This window comes from Lontra canadensis, unplaced genomic scaffold, assembly GCF_010015895.1.
Source record: "Lontra canadensis isolate GAN:19392208 unplaced genomic scaffold, GSC_riverotter_1.0 scaffold365, whole genome shotgun sequence".
Classification (NCBI taxonomy): domain Eukaryota; kingdom Metazoa; phylum Chordata; class Mammalia; order Carnivora; family Mustelidae; genus Lontra; species Lontra canadensis.
The window spans coordinates 140,768-161,997 of NW_022631359.1; the positions used below are offsets into that span (position 1 = coordinate 140,768).

Sequence of the window (21,230 nt, forward strand, 5' to 3'; positions counted from 1 at the left end):
ATTTTGCTTTCAGCTTTTAGAAGTAAAAATAAAACACAACTTTTCTCAACAGAAAGATCATTACCTTTATGAATACTTGAAAAGATAGTATTTAAGTCATGGTATATTTTTAAATTTGCTCTCAATAAGTAACTGTCTCATGAATGAAAAAAACTGTGCATTTAATTTATCAGTGCTCCTGGCCTGAACTGTAATGCACCGGTGTGTGTCAGGATGTAGCTAGGACTAAGACTCAGAGTGGAAGGTCAGCACTTACTGAGCAACTGCCTTAAGTACAAAGCACAGAACTACATACCAGCTCACTTAATCCCCTTCATAGCTGGAAAGCGGGAACTGTGTGCACTTAACGCATGGGCACGGTGGTAACGGGTTCCCTCTTACACAGCAGTAAATAGCAAGGTGGCTCTAAGGCAAAAGAACTGTTTGGGCGATAAAAATATTCTTGTTTATTCAGTATTGATCTTGGCAATTCATTCATTTGCTCACTTATTTTTCATTTGTTTACTGAGTTCTGGGCATTGGGAATACAGACACGAAAGACGATCTCTGCCCTTGAGGTAGGTGGTAGTGCACAATTAGTACACAGGGTCACACTGTTGGTGTGTTGGAGCCAGCTGGGTTTGGGAACTCAGAATTATTCAGACTCAGGAGAGGTATTACTGAATATTAAAGAGACATCGTTTTGCACGGGGCCTGGGGAACCATCATAGAATCAAGTATACTAATGTTTTTGCAGAGTATTAACAGCAGATGGGCTGTGGGGAGACCCCCACCAGCCTCGGTCGGGTTTGGCTAACACACGAGTCGTGAATAAAGTTACAGTTTTCGGATCTCGAGCTGGAGACTGGGGTGAGGCGCCCGTGTGGCAGGTCCGTACCGACGATTGCAGCCGTCCGGCGGGTTCTGATCAAGGGCAGGCTGCTGTTGCAAGCCTCTTTCAGCACATGGAGCTAGCGGTCTCTGGAGGGGCTTTTTCTCAGCGTCTTGTGCAGGTCCCTCAGCACTCCCACCCACTCCCACTTGTCGTTCTCGCTGTCTGCTAGGATGGGCACTGGGTACCAGTTACGAGGTGCTGAGAGCTGCGAAGCCGTGACCTGCCATGATTTAAGGAACATCTCAGTTATCGAAAGCAGAATCTTCATGCCAGCCCGTTCAGCATTTTTCATCAAAATCACCATTGGTAGATGTCACTTCTAATACCGTCACCGTCTCCCTGATTAGTGGAATAAATGACGTGAGCATCAGAACCCAGGCCAAAAGCAAAATGTCAGAATCACCTCTATTGTGATCCTCATAAGAACACTGGATACTCTGTCTAAATAATACTGGATTTCATCAGTGAAAATAGGTACCGTTTATTGAGCGTTGACTCCACCGGGAACTGCTCTAAGAAATGCACACGTGTTAATTGATCTAATCCCCATGGAAAAACTCAGCAGGTAGACACCACCGCTCTGCCCATTTTCCAGGTGAGAAGACAGGCACAGTGGGGAAAACTGCTAGCAGTGTGATGCCAGAACCCCCACTCTGAGCCTCTCTGCTTCTTCACTCCAGACACAACTTTGTATGTTTTGGTGTCTTCTTAATTGCAGTCAGGCAATGTGTCTTAATCGCAGTCATCATAATCATTTCTGCTATTATGCAACATTCAGGGGTTCTTTGTTGTTAAGTCGCAGATACTTAGAAGTGCTTATGCTTTCCTGGCTGCTGTGTGCCTGTAGCGTACATCATTACTAGTGAATGGCAAATAAAATTTAGACTTAAAAATACATACTTCGCCTAGCAGCGCTCTAAATTTAGATGTAAAACCTTCTTTTGTAAACATCAATTAAGCAGTAGTAGCGTGATAAATTCCTGCTTCCTAAGTCAGTGCCAATGGCCAGGCCATTGTAGGGTTTCTTGGTGGCTGAGTAGAGTCTGCATGGACGTCTCTCCTGGGACTAAGGAACCAGGAACACCTTTGTGCAGCCTTCGTTGAATACAAGAGTCATGGATTGACTGTAATCACCTGGGCCACAAGGGGACCGCAGTCCTTTCCTTTCTCCCTGTCACTTTATGGATAAAGAATCACTTCCAAGATCACTTTAATTTTTTATATGAATTCTAAAGAGCAGAGTGTTCGTTTTTTAAGAGATTGCAGGGGTGCCTGGACGGCACCGTCGGCTGAGCATTGGGCTCTTGGTTTTGGCTCAGGTCATAGTCTCGGGATTGTAAGATGGAGCCCCGAGTCGGGCTCCCCACGCTCAGCAGGGAATCTCCATGTCTCTCTTCCTCTCCCGCTGTCCTCCCCTGTGCAAGCACTTTCTCTCTCTCCCTCTAAAATCAATCTCTTTTAAAAAGAGAGATTGCAAAAGGACATTCTTGCTTGATTTTTTATTTTGTACTCTTGGTTTGAATTTGAATGGACTTCAAAAGGTTGCCTCAAAGGAAACAATTTTACAAAGTGCTTCTAGTTTCTAGTTTGGGAAGCCACACACTCAGCTGCTGCAGGTCCACGACGAACCACTGGTCATAATTGTAAGGGCCTGCCCCTCCCAGAGGAGCTGGCTTGTGGACCCCAGATGTAGGGGCGGGGCAGGCCGGGTGGAGATGTCCAATCGGTGGGGCATGCGTATATCCACTGGGGTGAATTGGGATTCAGTTGGCCGCCTGTGTAGGGGCAGGGCTCAACCACCCCCATAAAGCTTGGTCTGCGAGGCTGTCGAGAGAAAAAAAGGAGAGCTGACGGAGGAAGAAGAAGGAAGCAGAAGGAGAGTCTGCGGCAGCAGAAGAAGGAGAGTCAGTGGGAGCAGAAGAAGAGCCGTAACAGCTCTTGTAAGAGCTGTGGGAGTTGTAACAGCTCTTGTCAGAGCTATAAGAGCCGCCAGCGGCCCCGACGCCGGCGGCCCCGAGCCACCACCGAGACACCAGCGGCCCCGCCTACACACCACAACCCTCGGCAGTGCCGCCACGGGGAATGGCCTAGACGCCAGCAACCTCGCCGCAAACCCTGAGCCGCTGCCTCACCAGAGCTGCATCATTCTGGGGAGCAGCTTCGTCTGGGAAGAGGCCTCCTCGGTGAGTGGCCCTGTGGGAGCAACATCATCAGGAAAGAGGCTTCCTCCAGAGCGGCCTTGCTGGAGCAGCCTTCTCCGGGGAGCAGCCTCGCCGTAGCAGCCCCTGTCCAGGGAGCAGCCCTGTCCAGGGAGCGGCCTCGCTGGAGCAGTCCCTGTCCGGGGAGCAGCCCTGTCTGGGGAGCGACCTCATTAGCAGTGGCCTCGACTGGGGAGTGGCCTCGTCGGTGAGCGGCCTTGTCCGGAGCGGTGGCCTCCTCTGGGGAGCAGCCTTGTCAGAGTGGTGTCATGGGGAGCAGAGTCTGTGTCATCAGTGTTGTCCTCCTTGTCATCATTGTTGTTGTCATCGCCTCTTCGTCATTGGGAGTGGCCTCGTCCTGGGAGCGGCTTCCTCCAGAGTGGCCTCTTCTTCGGAGCGGCCCTGTCTGGGGAGCGACCTCATCAGCTGCGGCCTTCTTGGGAGTGGCCTCTTCTTGGGAGCGGCTCCGACTGGGGAGTGGCCTCATCTGCAGGGCAGCCTCGTCCAGAGCAGCCTTCTTGGGAGTGACCTTGTCGGGATCATCGTCATCGTCTTTTCTTAAGAGACAGCCCTGACCAGTCAGTTTGATTTTTGATGCTTGGCGTGAAATAAAGCTTTGTTTGATTTTCGCTTTATATCAGTCTCATTCCTTTGATCATGGGCCCTAACATTGGGGGCTCGTCCAGGATCTAACAACGAGAACTGAGCCAGCATCGGAATTTTTAGGAAAAGCCTCCAGAGGTATTAGGATCTTGGGTATCGGGATCTTGGGTATTAGGATCCTATCTGTCTGTCTGGTTGGAGCTCCAGGGTATAGCCCACCGGGGAGAAGCTGGACGCAGCCATGCTCCCCAGGGCTGGAGTGGATGCGGGGATGCCCCATCCCTCTGCTGATAGATCGACGGGGGTTCGAGTCCCCCTGGGTGGTCGGGGGGTTCGAGTCCCCCTACACGGTCGGGGGGTTCAAGTCCCCCTGGGCGGTCGGCGGGTTGGAGTGTCCCTAGACTGTCGGGGGGTATGAGTCCCCCTGGGTGGTCGGTGGGTTCAAGTCCCCCTGGGTGGTCGGGGGGGTTCGAGTCCCCCTAGACGGTCGGGGGGTACGAGTCCCCCGCCACGGTCGGGGGTTCGAGTCCCCCTGGGTGGTCGGGGGGTTTGAGTCCCCCTGGGCGGTCGGGGGGTTTGAGTCCCCCTAAGAGGTCTGGGGGTATGAGTCCCCTGCCTCCCCCTAGACAGTTGAGGGGTTTGAGTCCCCCTAGGCAGTTGGGGGATAAAGAAAGCCCCCACCAGTGGCAGGTTCTGGGTAAGAACTGCTGGGCCTGCGGTTGTCTTTGTCTTGTCTCTTCATTGTCTGCTGTGCTGTTTGTTGTTTTTGAAGGAATGGGGGAAACAGAATAAGGGGGCTCTGACTTTTTCGTCTCTCCATTCCTCCTAATAGATGTGGGGCTTCTCCCTCACTCATTTCGTGTGTTAAGGGCTATAACTGGAGCCAACTGGGGTTGGTCTAATGCCGGGTTAAGGTGCCCAGTGTTGATGCTCATTGGAGCCAGGTGTGGAATATGAGTGCCTAGTGGGCCACTTTTGGTAAGCAGAACTGGCACTGCGGGATGAACCGACCTCGAGACAGAGACTTTAAGGAATATTCCCAGGCAACTGCTGAAACTCCCTTTGTTTCGGGGAATTCCTTGCCTTCTCTGGCCTGACATGGACTGCCTAGCCCCTTCCCCTTGCTGGCAGGGAAAGCATGGCGTCTGAAGTGGAATGGGCCCAGGTGGAACATGAGGTCTGTTGGCGGAGTGATGGCTGGGCTGATGGTTAACTGTCTGTCTCAGGGTTTTAATGGGTAATTGTTAAAGTAGCTTTTGGAGTCTTTGGTAACCGAAGCTTTGAAGTTTTGCTTGGATGACAAATGGGATGAAGTGCTGGGGCGCTGGTTGCTGGAACTGGGTTTGTGCTCTTGACATCTGTTGGTAAACATGTTTTGTGCTTAACTGCTCTTGCAACAGTTCACAATTGGTTAATATTTAGTCTTCACTAGAGATTGAGATGTTTCTAAGAAAATGTAAATGTTTTTTTTTGTCCACCCAGAATTGTAAATGAGATCTCTTTGACTCCTAAGGCTTTTCCCTGATATGCAAAGTTACTCAGGAAGTACTGCTAAATCAATGATAAACCTTGGGTTACATTTGGGTAAATGCTGTAACTGCTCCAGAGGTTCTATACATTTCCTAAAGTTTTAATGTTTTGATAAGGGTCATCGTTTGATATTTGACCATATCTGTTCTGAGTTTTTTTGTCATTTGTAATTGTTTTAATTCTCTCGTAAGATGAATTCTGCCTTAAAGGAAATTCATATGGGAGACTTTCAGAACAAATACAGGTCTCTGATATGTTGAAATCCTGTAACTGAATTTCCAGGAGTAAAAGTTGCTCTCAGACTAAACCAGAATTAGTACGGTGACTCAAGGCAAGAATGAGTCTCCAGGAGCTTTCCTAGAAAGGCTAATTGAAACCTATAAAAGGTATAGCCCAATCAATCCTGAGGCACCCAAAAATCAGAGGGCAGTGAATCTTGCTCTGCAAGTCAGTCAGCTCCAGATATAGGAAACTTCAGAAAATCGAAGGACTTGAAGGGAAGAATCTGACTGAGTTAGTGGGAATAGCAGAAAAGGTGTTTAAAACAGGGATGTGCAAGAGGATGAAAACCAGTCAAAAAAACTGGTTAAGTTTTTGGCATTACATGAGGCGGAGAGGAGACGAGTAGGGGATAATAAATGGAAGGAAAAGCCTAAGCACAGAGAAGGCAGGCGGGAAGACTTAGATTCAGGTCAGTGCGCTTACTGTAAGGAAAAAGGACATTGGGCCAGGAAGTGCCCTAAAAAGAAGACAGCAATACTTGCCACTAGAGACTGAAGGGGCCATGGTTCGGAGCCCCTCCCCGAACCTCAGGTAAAAATTGAAGTGGAGGGGAAATCAGTTGATTTTTTGGTGGACACAGGGCCCAGTTTTTATCATGACTTAAACCTATGGGAAAACTATCTGGAGAGGCTATCATAAGTTCAACCTAGAGATTCCTTACAAGAAGTTCCAGCAAAGCAGATTCTAAAAGATTTATATGATCCCTCACTGTTCTTGCTGAGCTTATGTAAATAATTAGGCCAAGCTTGTTAAAACTGGACTTGTTTTTCAAATAAATTAGTCCTGATTTGGCTATCTCTGAAAATGAGGGTTATTTTAGAGAGAAAAATTATGTTTTAATAACACACCTTTGCTGCCCATCAAAAAGGCCAAGACTGGGGAGTACCGACCCTTTCAGGACTTGCAGGAAGTTAACAAACGGGTTGAAGATATCCACCTGATGGTGCCTAACCCCTATACCCTACTCTCCTCTCCCTCCTGGGCCCCAAAAGAACTGTATATACTGTTTTAGATCTCAAGGATTCAAGAATTCACCCACCATTTTTGACGAGGCCCTACACGAGGATTTGCATGAGTACAGAACCTCCAACCCGGGAATCACTCTGTTACAGTACATTGATGACTTGCTAGTAGCTGCTGAGGACTGAGTCATGTTTGCAGGGGACGAGAGCTCTCTTACAGACTCTGCAGGTAAAAGGGTATCGGGTGTCAACAAAGAAAGCACAGCTCTGTCAGAGCTATGCCACATATATAGGCTTTGATCTCCATGAGGGAGTGCATTCACTGTCTGAGTCCAGGAAACAGGTGATCACCTGATACCCCCACCCCACCACGTCCTGACAAGTAAGGTAGTTTCTTGGGATGGTGGGCTACTGTAGGCTGTGGATACCGTGGTTTGCGGAGATGGCCCGACCTCTCTATGAACTGACAAAAGGAGGGTTCATTATGATAGAGTGGACAGCTGAGGCAGAAGGAGCATTTCGGGAATTACAAACAGCCTTGCTGAGTGCCCCAACGTTGGCCATCCCAGATGTTACCAAGCCCTTCCAATTCTATATGGATGGAAAAAAAAGCAGGGGTAGCCAAAGGAATTTTAACTCAGACTCTGGGGCCTTGGCAAAGGCCAGTGGCCTATCTTAGCAAGAAACTAGATCCAGTAGCAGCTGGGTTCCCCCCTTGCCTCTGCATAATTGCTGCAATGGCCCTCCTGGTCAAGGATGCGAGTACATTGACTTTGGGTCAAAATCTTATCATAACCACCACACACACTATTGAGGGCCTTCTCTGGACTCTACCAGAATGATGGATGACAAATGCCCGAGTAACGGGGTATCAGGCCCTTCTCCTCAATGAACCAAAAGTGACCTTCCAACCCCCAGCGGTGCTAAATCCAGCCACACTGCTGCCAGAGGAGCTGGCTGACCATCCACCCGACTGTGGGGAGGTCCTAACCCAAGTCACAGGAATAAGGCTTGATCTCAGAGACATTCCCCTCCCGGATGCCGAGATGACTCTGTTCACAGATGGGAGTAGCTACATGGTCAATGGAAAGAGGTATGCAGGGGCTGCGGTGGTTTCTCCTGAGCAGGAACTCTGGACAGCAGCCCTGCCACATAGAACTTCGGCACAAAAAGCAGAACTGATTGCACTCACTAAGGCACTGCAGATGGCCAAAGGTAAAACCGCCAACATCTATACGGACAGCAGGTATGCCTTTGCTACTCTCCACATACATGGAGCTATTTATAAAGAAAGGGGCCTATTAACAGCAGAAGGAAAAGGAATTAAAAACAGAGGAGAAATATTGGCTCTCCTCCAGGCTATTTGGGACCCAAAAGTGGTGGCTGTTATGCATTGCCCGGGACACCAAAAGGGGACTGATCTGATTTCAAAAGGAAACCACTTAGCAGATCAAGCCGCAAAGCAAGCAGCTCGAGAAACAGTGCAAGAACTGGTGACACTCCTGGCTCCAGCCCTACCAGAAAAACAAAACTATTCAGAAAAAGATTTAAAGTATTTGCAGAAATGGGTTAAATTGGACTATAAAGGGGACTGGGCTAAGACTAAAACAGGAAAAATAATTCTTCCTCGAAGACTAGGTAAGAAGTTAGTAGACCAGATACATCAGGGTACTCATTTGGTGATACGCAAACTCAAAGACCTTATAGGCAAGCAATTCCAGGTTTCTAAATTAGGGCGTATGGTTCAGGATGTAGTTGATAGATGTGCTCAATGCCAGGCAGTTAATGTGGGAAGAACTAAGATGGAAATAGGGAAAAGAGAAAGAGATAAGGAACCAGGAATTTATTGGGAAATAGATTTTACGGAAATGAAACCCGGAAATATGGGCACAAGTATATGTTGGTTTTTGTGGATACCTTTTCAGGTTGGGTGGAGGCTTTTTCCACCAAACAAGAGACAGCAGGAGTGGTAGCCAAAAAGCAACTAGAAGAAATAATTCCTAGGTTTGGGCTGCCTCTTGCAATCGAGTCAGACAATGGCCCTGCATTTGTGAGTTCAGTCTCACAGGCATTGGCCAAGGCCGTGGGCACAAATTGGAAACTACATTGTGCTCACCAGCCCCAGAGTTCCGGGCAAGTACAGAGAATGAACCGGACTCTTAAAGAGACGTTGACAAAACTAATTCTGGAGACTGGCAGTGGATGGGTAGATCTCCTTTCTTTTGCCCTCCTCAGGGTCCGATGTACACCCTATTTAAACAAGGTGACCCCATTTGAAATAATGTTTGGGAGACCCCCCCCCATCCTCGGCTACAGGAGGTTGCCCTAGCAGAAATGACTGATCAGTCTGTACTCCAGTCACTGCAGGCATTACAGTCTGTCTTTAAAAAAAGCCTATGCAGGGATCCAAACTGCCCACACTGGGACGGAGATGGTGGGGGAACCACATCCTTAACCAACCCGGGGACTTGGTTTCGATACATCGCTATCAAGTGGGGAACTTGGAGCCTTGCTGGAAGGGACCATTTACTGTTATCCTAACCACCCCCACGGCAGTAAAAGTAGAAGGCATTAGGGCCTGGGTTCATGCAGGTCACGTCAAACGAGCTGAGAGTAAGGACGCCCCCAATAGATGGAAGCTGCAGCCAACAGACCCCACTGACCATGGACTAAAACTAAGACTAAAAAAAAGAGCTGTAAGGTTATTGTTGCTGTGCTAAAGAAAAATGGAGCGATAAAATGTTAGTCTTTTTTTTAATCATTTTTTTTAGTTTATTTTCAGCGTAACAGTATTGTTTTTGTATCACACCCAGTGCTCCATGCAATCCATGCCCACTCCAATACCCACCACCTGGTTCCCCCAACCTCCCACTCCCCAACCTCTTCAAACCCTTTGGATTGTTTTTCAGAGTCCGTAGTCTCTCATTGTTCACCTCCTCTTCCAATTTCCCCCAACTCCCTTCTCCTAACTCCCCATGTCCTCCATGCTATTTGTTATGCTCCACAAATAAGTGAAACCATATGATAATTGACTCTCTCTGCTTGACTTATTTCACTCAGCATAATCTCTTCCAGTCCCGTCCATGTTGCTACAAAAGTTGGGTATTTATCCTTTCTGATGGAGGCATAATACTCATGGTGTATATGGACCACATCTTCCTTATCCATTTGTCCGTTGAAGGGCATCTTGTTTCTTTCCACAGTTTGGCAACCATGGCCATTGCTGCTATAAACATTGGGGTACAGATAGCCCTTCTTTTCACTACATCCGTATCTTTGGGGTAAATACCCAGTAGTGCAATTGCAGGGTCATAGGGAAGTTCTATTTTTAATTTCTTGAGGAATCTCCACACTGATCTTGTGCCAACTTGCATTCCCACCAACAGTGTAGGAGGGTTCCCCTTTCTCCACATCCCCTCCAACACATGTTGTTTCCTGTCTTGCTAATTTTGGCCATTCTAACTGGTGTAAGGTGATATCTCTATGTGGTTTTAATTTGAATCTCCCTGATGGCTAGTGATGATGAACATTTTTTCATGTGTCTGATAGCCATTTGTATGTTTTCATTGGAGAAGTGTCCGTTCATATCTTCTGCCCATTTTTTTGATATGATTATCTGCTTTGTGTGTGTTGAGTTTGAGGAGTTCTCTCTCTCTTCGCAGAAGACATGATTCTTAATATGGAAAACCCAAAAGACTCCAACCCCAAACTACTAGAACTCATACAGCAATTCAGCAACGTGGCAGGATACAAAATCAATGTACAGAAATCAGTGGCTTTCTTATACACTAACAATGAAAATACAGAAAGGGAAATTAGAGAATCGATTCCATTTACTATAGCACCAAGAACCATAAGATACCTGGGAATAAACCTAACCAAAGAGGTAAAGGATCTGTACTCGAGGAACTACAGAACACTCATGAAAGAAATCGAAGAAGACACAAAAAGATGGAAGACCATTCCATGCTCTTGGATCGGAAGAATAAACATTGTTAAAATGTCTATACTGCCTAGAGCAATCTACACTTTTAATGCCATTCCAATCAAAATTCCACTGGTATTCTTCAAAGAGCTGGAGCAAATAATCCAAAAATTTGTATGGAACCAGGAGAGACCCCGAATCGCTAAGGAAATGTTGAAAAACAAAAATAAAACTGGAGGCATCACGTTACCTGATTTCAAGCTTTACTACAAAGCTGTGATCACCAAGACAGCATGGTACTGGCATAAAAACAGACACATAGACCAGTGGAACAGAGTAGAGAGCCCATATATGGACCCTCAACTCTATGGTCAAATAATCTTCGACAAAACAGGAAAAAATATACAGTGGAAAAAAGACAGTCTCTTCAATAAATGGTGCTGGGAAAACTGGGCAGCTATATGTAGGAGAATGAAACTCGACCATTCTCTTACACCGTACACAAAGATAAACTCAAAATGGATAAAAGACCTCAACATGAGACAGGAATCCATCAGAATCCTAGAGGAGAACATAGGCAGTAATCTCTTCGATATCAGCCACAGCAACTTCTTTCAAGATATGTCTCCAAAGGCAAAGGAAACAAAAGCCAAAATAAACTTTTGGGACTTCATCAAAATCAAAAGCTTCTGCACAGCAAAGGAAACAGTCAAGAAAACAAAGAGGCAACTCACGGAATGAGAGAAGATATTTGCAAATGACAGTACAGACAAAAGATTGATATCCAGGATCTATAAAATGTTAGTCTCACATGCTCAATATAACATAGAACTAGCTGAGAAGTCAAGGTTGTGACTAATCTCTAAAGAAAAGCGGGGAATGTAAGGGCCTTCCCCTCCCAGAGGAACTGGCTTGTGGACCCCAGATGTAGGGGCAGGGCAGGCCGGGTGGAGATGTCCAATCAGTGGGGCACACATATATCCACTGGGATGAATTGGGATTCAATTGGCCGCCTGTGTAGGGGCGGGTCTCAACCACCCCCATAAAGGTTGGTCTGCGAGGCTGTCAAGAGAAAAAAAGGAGAGCTGTCAGAGGAAGAAGAAGGAAGCAGAAGGATAGTTGGTGGGAGCAGAAGGAGAGTCAGCGGGAGCAGAAGGAGAGTTGGCGGGAGCAGAAGAAGGAGAGCTGTAACAGCTCTTGTAAGAGCTGTGGGAGTTGTAACAGCTCTTGTCAGAGCTATAAGAGCCGCCAGCGGCCCCAAGCCACCAGCAGCCACTACGGCAGCGGTCCCAGTGGCCCTGAGCCACCAGCGGTCCCAGCGGCCCTGAGACACCAGCAGCCTCACCACCACCGAGACGCCAGCGGCCCCGCCTACACACCACGACCCTCGGCAGCGGCGCCACGGGGAATGGCCTAGACGCCAGCAACCTCGCTGCGAACCCTGAGCCGCTGCCTCGCCAGAGCTGCGTCATTCCGGGGAGTAGTTTCATGTGGGAAGAGGCCTCCTCGGTGAGTGGCCCTGCGGAAGCAGCATCGTCGGGGAAGAGGCTTCCTCCAGAGCAGCCTCGCCGGAGCAGCCTTGTCCAGGGAGCAGCCTCGCTGGAGCAGTCCCTGTCTGAGGAGCAGCCCTGTCCAGGGAGCAGCCCTGTCCAGGGAGCGACCTCATTAGCAGCGGTCTCGACTGGGGAGTGGCCTCGTCGGTGAGCAGCCTTGTCCGGAGCAGTGGCCTCCTCTGGGGAGCAGCCTTGTCAGAGTGGTGTCATGGGGAGCAGAGTCTGTGTCATCAGTGTTGTCCTCCTTGTCATCGTTGCTGTCGTCATCGCCTCTTCATCATTGGGAGCGGCCTCGTCCTAGGAGCAGCTTCCTCCAGAGTGGCCTCTTCTTGGGAGCGGTCCTGTCCAGGGAGCGACCTCATCAGCAGCGGCCTTCTTGGGAGTGACCTTGTCGGGATCATCATCGTTGTCTTTTCGTAAGAGACAGCCCTCACTGGTCAGTTTGATTTTTGATGCTTGGCATGAAATAAAAGAGATAAGTCACAAATGTTGAAAAGATAACATAGGATGTGAGATGTCCATAGGGCCTTTGAGCAGCCCGGGCATGCGGCTAGGAATCGAGGAGTCGATGCACATGTACAGGCCTGTGAACGTTCCTGGAGCTGTGCTGTTCTCAGGAAAGACCTGAGAAGGCCCTAAGTGCCCCCTTCTTGCTGACGTGGATGTGTAGATTAATGTTTTATATTAAATTGGGGGAGTTTCCACCTACTACTTCTTCCCTTGTTCTTGAGGACTTGCATGGGTAGAAAGTAAGGCTAAGACAGTGTTGTCAGCTGCCTGGCTGAGTGCTGAGGGAGCGGCCAAATTTGCACACAAGCTCTTTGGCAAAGACTGGGAGATATACCCCGTCCAGATGCTTAAAAAAAAAAAACTCTGTATGATCATTAGCTGGCCACTAAGCTAACGAAGTAGAGACTTCAGTGACCTCATAGGACGAAGAGTAAAGACTTTACAGATGAGTTCAGAAAAGTCACCAAAGAAACAAACAACAATTACAAGTAACATCATCAACAAATCCTGGAGAGGAGGTGGGATTTGATTACCAGAGCTGCCAGTTTCATTATTTGAAATGTCCAGGGTTTGGGTGGTTTTTTTTTTAAAAGATTTTATTTATTTATTTGACAGAGATCACAAGCAGGCAGAGAAGCAGACAGAGAGAGAAGGGCAGGGAGCAGGCAGAGAGCCTGAAGGGGGGCTCAATCCCAGAACCCTGAGACCATGACCTGAGCTGAGGGCAGAGGCTTAACCCACTGAGCCACCCAGGCGCCCCAAAATGTCCACGTTTTTAAGAAAAATTTGTAAGACATGGAAAGAAACACAAAAGTATGAAAAATACAGAGGAAAAACATAGCCAGTAGAAACTGTTCCCCAGGAAACCCAGATGTTGAATTTATTGAACAAAGATTTAAGTCATCCATTTTGAATATGTTTGAAGACCTAAAGGAAGCCATAGCTAAAGAACTAAAGAAAATTATAAGGATGTGGAATGCCTGGGTGGCTCAGTCATTAAGTGTCTGTCTTTGACTCAGGTTATGATCCCAGTGTCCTGCAATCGAGCCCTGCATCTTGGGCTCTCTGCTCAGCGGGGAGCCTGCTTTTCCCTCTCCAGCTCCCTCTGCTTGTGTTCCCTCTTTCGCTGTGTCTCTGTCATAAATAAACAAAACCTTTTTAAAAAATTATGAGAATGATGTCTCACCAAATAGAAAGTATCAATAACGAATTTGAAATGGTAAAAACGGAACCAAATAGAAATTCTGAAGTTGAAGAGTGAAATAATTGAAATGAATAATTCACTAGTGGGGCTTGAAAACAGTTTTGAGTAGGCAGAGGACCAAATCACTGACCTTGAAGATGGGCTGATTAGTATGATCCAGTCTGAGAAAAGGAAAGAAAGAACAACGAAGGAAAACGAACAGAGCCTCAGAGACCTGCGGGGCATCATAAACAGTGCTAAGATACACATCGTGGGAGCCCTAAGCAAGGGAAAGGACGAAAGGGGACAAAAGAAATAATTGAGTATCTCAACTCAATAACCTAACTTTCCACCTTAGTAAACTAGAAAAAGAAGAGCAAACTAACCCAGAATTAGCAGAAGGGAGGAAGTGACAAAGAACGGAATGTGGGGATTAAAGAAACAGAATGTAGAAAAAGAAGAGAAAACCAAGAAAAGCAAAAGTTGGTCCTTTAAGAAGATTAACAAAATTGGTAAGCTTTAGCTAAACCAAGAAAAAAAAATAGAAAAGATTCAAATTACTAAAATCAGAAATGAGAGAGGGCACATAACTAACTGCCCTCTCGGAAATTAGAAGAAGTGTAAGGGAATATTATGAGCAATCACATGCCAAAAAAATTAGAAAATCTCAAGGAATAGAAAATTTCCTAGGAAACACAAAACATTAAAGCTGACTTAGGAGGATATGGAAATCTGAGTGGATTTATAACAAATAGGGACTGAGAGAGGAATCAGAAAACTTCCCTTTAATAGAAGTTCAAGACCAGATGGCTCTGTTGGTGAATTCTACCAAACATATTTAATACCAACCCTTCACAAACTCTTCCAAAATAATAAGAGGGGAAAGAGTACTTTCCAACTCATTCTGAGGCCATTATTACTCTAACACCAAAGCCAGGCAAAAATATCTAATGAAAGAAAACTATAGACCAATATTCTGTATTAATACAGACAGAAAAATCCTCAATAAATTCCAGAAAATCCAATCCAGCAGCGTGTAAAAAGGATATTCCTATTTTTTCCCACACCATAACCAAGTGGGATTTATCCCAGGAATGTAAGGTAGGTTCTGTATTCTAAAAAAAATCAGTGTAATACAACATGCTAATGAAGGAGGGACCATATGATCCCCTCGACAGTCACAGCAAAAGAATTTGCCCAAACCCAACACCTGATAAAAACAGTTAACAAACTAGAAATAAAAGGGAATTTCCTCAACCCGAAGAAGGGCGTAAGCCATGAGAAGTAATGAAATAGGCTACAGGCGATGTGGAGGAGGCTGGCAGACAGCACGCTCAGTGCAGGAGGCCCGGCAGGCTGCCCGTGTGACTGCAGTTACGTGCCATAGCTGGGGCGGCGGATCCAGACATGCAGAACTAGCTCCCCGCTTGCCGGGGGCTTGGGGCGAGGGAGAATGGAGATAAGGCAAATATGGTTTGTTTTTGGCCTGACAAAAATGCTCTAAAATTAGATGGTGGTGGTGGTTGTACGAGCTTGTGAACAAGGGAAAACCAGCGAATGGCACACTTTAAAACAGTGACATTTATGGTGTGTGAATTATATCTCACAGGAAGTGTCTGGTTCTGAGATGCTGTCTCTTCCCTTGCCACACGCGTGCACACGCGCGCACACACACACACACACACACACTAAGAAGATAACTTCTGAGTAAAAACCTTACAGATACCACAGTGAATTATGATCCATACCTTAGGGCTGGTGATGTAAACTTTGGCAAAAATCTTCTGTTTTGAAATTTACATGGCAATGGAGAAAATTAGGAAGTTTAACATAAAGTTAAATGTTAATGACAACATTTTTTAAAGAAAATATCAGAAGCCATTTTTATTCCCATTTTTTTAATTAAAAAATTCTCTCTTTCAAAGTTTACCTCATGTCAATCACTTGACTCATGACAACGTTGGGTTTGGAGTCTTTTTCTTCATCCACGTTGTACAGGAAGAGCTTGAAGTCACAGACGACCGCCAGGGCTCTCTGCCATCCCTTCCTCGCCCCTGCCTTCTTTGGGATCTTTAGTTTGGATTTAAAAACATCAACAAATAAAAACGGTATGAGCTGAAGCATCACATGCTATCCAATTATTACACACACAATTAAAATAATAAACGTTATAAATCTGTCACTTTTCTTATTAAAGATGTGGGACAGAGCTGTAGATTGAAATTTCAAAACAACAGGGGATTCCTGTGAAGACTAAGTGTCTCTTCTAACATATGACTGGCACCGTTTCAGTTCACACCAGCGATATAGTCAAATAATTTCTTTGTCCGTGGCAACATTAAATTCAAACTTAGTAACACCATGCCTCAAATTCAATTCGATTTTAAATATTCATCAAAAAAGTTATTTTACTTTTAGTTTTAAAATTTGTAATTGTGGACTGGAATTCAAAGTTCCATCACTAGTTTCCAACATTTATGCATCACAGGGTGAGGTTTGAACAGAAAACTTTGAGACATTTAAAAATATCGTACTGACGGGGTTCCTGGGTGGCTCAGTGGGTTAAAGCATCTGCCTTCGGCTCAGGTCATGATCTCAGGGTCCTGGGATCGAGCCCCACATCAGGCTCTCTGCTCAGTGGAGAGCCTGCTCCCCCCACCCCTCTCTGCCTCTCTGCCTACTTGTGATCTTTCTGTCAAATAAATAAAATCTTTAAAAAAAATAATATCCTACTGGGGACAACTGAATTTTGTTCTCAAACTGTCTTCTCAGGATGCAAAAATGTTCATTTGCACACAATTTGCACTGCATAATCTGTTATAGAATATATATATATATATATATATATATATATATATATATATATAATTTTTTTTTCCGAATGTGCTTACAGAGTGCGAGGTGATTGATAAACTTAACGAAAGGTCATCTAAACCCCAAATATCGACACTTACCCAGACACGGCCTTCATAGGCTGTTCCCATGGCTGCCGGTGTGTCTAGACAGAGGGCACCTTTCTTCTGCTGGGAAGGCGCTGGACAAGCTGTGGGAGCCTTTTCTACACAGGTTGTGTGACATGAGAACCCACATGCTTTTTGGAGGGAATAAAGAGACGTGACAGCAGGAGACACATGGTTTCCCTCCCTCACCCTCCTCTGCAGTTTGGTCCGCTCTCGGAGCATCAGCACGCTGACAGTTGCACTTCCAGCCTCCCTTGCAGTGGAGCCGGGCCCGCTGGAAGTTCCACCAGCAAGAGGACAAGAGGGCTTCCTGTGAGACTGAGCTGAGCAGGCTGGCTGGGAGCAGTGCCGGCTGCTGACCACCCGCTGGACTGCGTGGACCCTGCCTGGATGGGGGTGAGGTGCCAGCTGCAGTACGGAGGCTTTATTCTGTGGGTGTCCTGGGGCTGCCGACAGGGCAGGGCCTTTCCTGATCCTGGCAGAAGCAGCGGGCGCGGGGAGTGCCGCCGTGGTGGCCGCTTCCCGATCCCGACCTCTTTTCTGACCCGGAGAGCCGCTGAAGCACTCTGCTCAGAGCCTGCCCCCTCACCCTGCCCTGGGAGGATATTATAAGCCCCGAATTCCCCATTTTAGATCCCGTTTTGTCTCATGCACCAGGTTGCATTTATGGTGAAGGGGGCTGTGACGGTGGCAGCGCTGAAGGCAGGAAAGTTGTCCTACTCAGCACCGTGTCCTGCAGTGAGCGCTGGACAACGCTGGCAAGGGAACCCGCCACGGCACAGGGTCTGTTGCCTAGAAGTTTCCCTCATTCCTTGTCCTAGAGCACAGTGACCCACTGTCCGATATTTCCAAAAGCACTTTGCTCCCTGACAGTAATATTTACAGTAGATTGAATGAGTCGGGTAAAGCAGCTACAGCTCACGGATAGCGCCCGTTTCCTGCTGCATGAACTCCTGAATCTGGTCTTCGTGCTCTAGCGGTGTTACAGGGAACAAAATATTCCTAAATGCGTGTTCTTAAAAGATGTGGCCCTGCCTGCAGGCTGCACAGCAGGGCTCCCGGGGACAGCACGCACAGGCCGCAAAGGCTGCCGTCTCACAGTGTCATGGTCCCCCCAACATTCCCAACGGCCAAGGGTCCAATCTTTCCAAAATGCAACAGGAATCCCTTTCCTGCCATAGCAAAGGGATCCCTTTCCTGCCATGCTTCTGCAATTCAGAGACAACAGAATGTTTGCTTAATAATGTATTGCGATGGACTGAATGTCTGTGTCCCCCCTGAAATCCCTATGTTGACATTGTAGCCCCCAGTGCAGTGAAGTTCGGAGGTGGGGCCCGTCCATGGGAGGCGCTGGGGAGCCGTGGGCAGAGCCCTCATGCTTGGGATGAATGCTCTGATGAGGGGGGCCCCTTCATCCTGTGGGGGCACAGGCAAAAGTCCGTGCTCTGCCCCCCTGAAGACCGCTCACACCAGAACCAGACTTCTGGCCTGTGAGCGACACGTCTGTGTTTCTACCCCCCACCCCCGCTGTGTGCTTTGTTGCAGGAGCCCCTGCAGATGAAGGCATGTGAGAATAGAGATGCCGGCCTTGGCCCCCCGCCCTGCTCTTCCCCGGGTCTTACTGTCGCAGGCATAGCCTTGTCTTATCAAACCCACCTATTTTCCTGACGCTGTTTCAAAAAATGGAAGCAAAAGGAAAACTTCCAGACTCTTTCTATGAAACCAGCATTACCCTGATCCCCAAACCAGGCAAAGACCCCACCAAAAAGGAGAATTTCAGACCAATATCACTGATGAATATGGATGCTAAGATTCTCAACAAGATCCTAGCAAACAGGATCCAACAGCACATTAAAAAGATTGTCCACCATGACCAGGTGGGATTCATTCCTGGGCTACAAGGATGGTTCAACATTCACAAATCAATCAATGTGATAGAAAAATTAGTAAGAAAAGAGAGAAGAACCATATGGTCCTCTCAATTGATGCAGAAAAAGCATTTGACAAAATCCAGCATCGATTCCTGATTAAAACGCTTCAAAGTATAGGGATAGAGGGAACATTCCTGAACTTCATCAAATCTATCTATGAAAAACCCACAGCAAATATCATCCTCAATGGGAAAAAGCTTGCAGCCTTCCCATTGAGATCAGGAACACGACAAGGATGCCCACTCTCACCACTCTTGTTCAACATAGTATTAGAAGTCCTAGCAACAGCAATCAGACAACAAAGAGAAATAAAAGGTATCCAAATTGGCAATGAAGAAGTCAAACTCTCTCTCTTCACAGATGACATGATTCTTTATAGGAAAACCCAAAAGAGTAGATAGCCCAATGTGGAGCTTGATCCCAGGACCCTGGGATCATGACCTGAGCTGAAGGCAGAGGCTTTAACCCACTGAGCCACCCAGGTGCCCCGCCACTACATAATTCTTAAAGGGTCTATCCACCAAGATGATCTAACAATTGTAAATATCTATGCCCCCAACATGGGAGCAGCCGATTACATAAGAAAACTGTTAATAAGATAAAGAGTCATATTGATATGAATAAATTAATAGTACAAGATCTTAACACGCCCCTCTCAAAAATAGATCATCAAAGCAGAAAATCAATAAAGAAACAAGAGCATTGGATGACACATTGGACCAGATGGACCTCATAGATATATACAGAACATTCCTTAAAACAACAGAATACTCATTCTTCTCAAGTGCACATGGAACCTTCTCAAGAATAGACCACATACTAGGTCACAAATCAGGACTCAACCAATACCAAAAGATTGAGATTATTCCCTACATATTCTCAGATCACAATGCTTTGAAACTAGAGCTCAATCACAAGGAAAAGTTTGGAAAGAACTCAAACACCGGGAAGCTAAAGACCACCTTGCTTAAGAATGCTTGGATCAACCAGGAGATCAAAGAAGAACTGAAACAATTCATGGAAACCAATGAGAATGAAGACACTTTGGTCCAAAACCTATGGGATACAGCAAAGGCGGTCCTAAGGGGGAAATACATAACCATCCAAGTCTCCCTCAAAAAAATTGAAAAATCCAGAATACACCAGCTGTCTCTACAACTTAAAGAACTGGAGAATCAACAACAAATTAAGCCAACTGCATACACAAGAAGGGAAATAATCATGATTAAAGCAGAGATCACTGATGTCAAAACTAGAGATACAGTAGAACGCATCAATGGAACTACAAGCTGGTTTTTTGAAAGAATAAGATCGATAAGCCATTGGCCACCCTCATCCAAAAGAAAAGAGAGAAAGCTCAAATTAATAAAATTATGAATGAAAAGGGGGAGATCACATCTAACACCAAGGAAGTAGAAACAATCATCAGAAGTTATTATCAACAGTAATATGCCAATAAGTTAAGCAACCTAGATGAAATGGATGCATTCCTGGAAAGCTATAAACTCCCAAAATTGAACCAGGAAGAAATGGACAACCTGAATAAACCGATATCTAGTAACGAGATTGAAGCAGTGATCAAAAACCTCCCAAAAAACAAGAGCCCAGGACCTGATGGAGTCCCTGGAGAATTCAACCAAACTTTCAGAGAAGAAATAACACCTAATCTCCTGAAGCTGTTTCAAAAAATGGAAACAGAAGGAAAACTTCCAGAATCTTTATAAAGCCAGCATTACCCTGATCCCCAGACCAGGCAAAGACCCCACCAAAAAGGAGAATTTCAGACCAACATCACTGATGAATATGGATGCTAAGGTTCTCAACAAGATCCTAGCAAACAGGATCCAACAGCACATTAAAAAGGTTATCCACCATGACCAGGTGGGATTCACCCCTGGGTTGCAAGGATGGTTAAACATTCACAAATCAATCAATGTGATAGAACTAATCAATAGGAGAAGAGAGAAGAACCACATGGTCCTCTCAGTTGATGCAGTTGCATTTCTTTACATCAACAACAAGAGAGAAGAAAGTGAAATTAAGGAGTCAATCCATTTACAATTGCACCCAAAACCATAAGATACCTAGGAATAAACCTAACCCAAGAGGCTAAGAATCTATACTTGGAAAACTAAAAAGTACTCATGAAAGAAATTGAGGAAGACACAAAGAAATGGAAAAATGTTCCATGCTCATGGATTAGAAGAACAAATATTGTGAAAATGTCTATGCTACCTCAAGTAATCTACACATATAATGCAATCCCTATCAAAATCGCTTTGATTTTTTCCAAAGAAATGGAACAAATAATCCTAAAATTTATATGGAACCAGAAAAGACCTCGAATAGCCAAAGGAATATTGAAAAAGAAAACCAAAGTTGGTGGCATCACAATTCCAGACTTCAAGCTCTATTACAAAGCTGTCATCATCAAGACAGCATGGTACTGGCACAAAAACAGACACATAGATCAATGGAACAGAATAGATAGCCCCCAGAAATAGACCCTCAACTCTATGGTCAACTAATCTTTGACAAAGCAGGAAGGAATGTCCAATAGAAAAAAGACAGCCTCTTCAACAAATGGTGTTGGGAAAATTGGATAGCCACATGCAGTAAAATGAAATTGGACCATTTCCTTATACCACGCATGAAAATAGACTCAAAATGGGTGAAGGACCTCAATGTGAGAAAGGAATCCATCAAAATCCTTGAGGAG

General features: G+C 46.0%; 1 protein-coding gene across 1 annotated transcript; it reads right to left on the reverse strand.

Annotated features, from left to right (window-relative positions):
• Window positions 1-1,039: 1,039 nt before the first annotated feature.
• LOC116862867 (serine/threonine-protein kinase MRCK alpha-like) lies at window positions 1,040-18,236 on the reverse strand (the record flags this gene model as incomplete). Its single annotated transcript, XM_032850296.1, has 4 exons — window positions 1,040-1,094; window positions 15,551-15,690; window positions 16,575-16,711; window positions 18,203-18,236. Coding segments are annotated over 4 exons (366 nt in total), but the record flags the coding sequence as incomplete, so codon positions are not given.
• Between the last annotated feature and the right edge of the window lie 2,994 nt (window positions 18,237-21,230).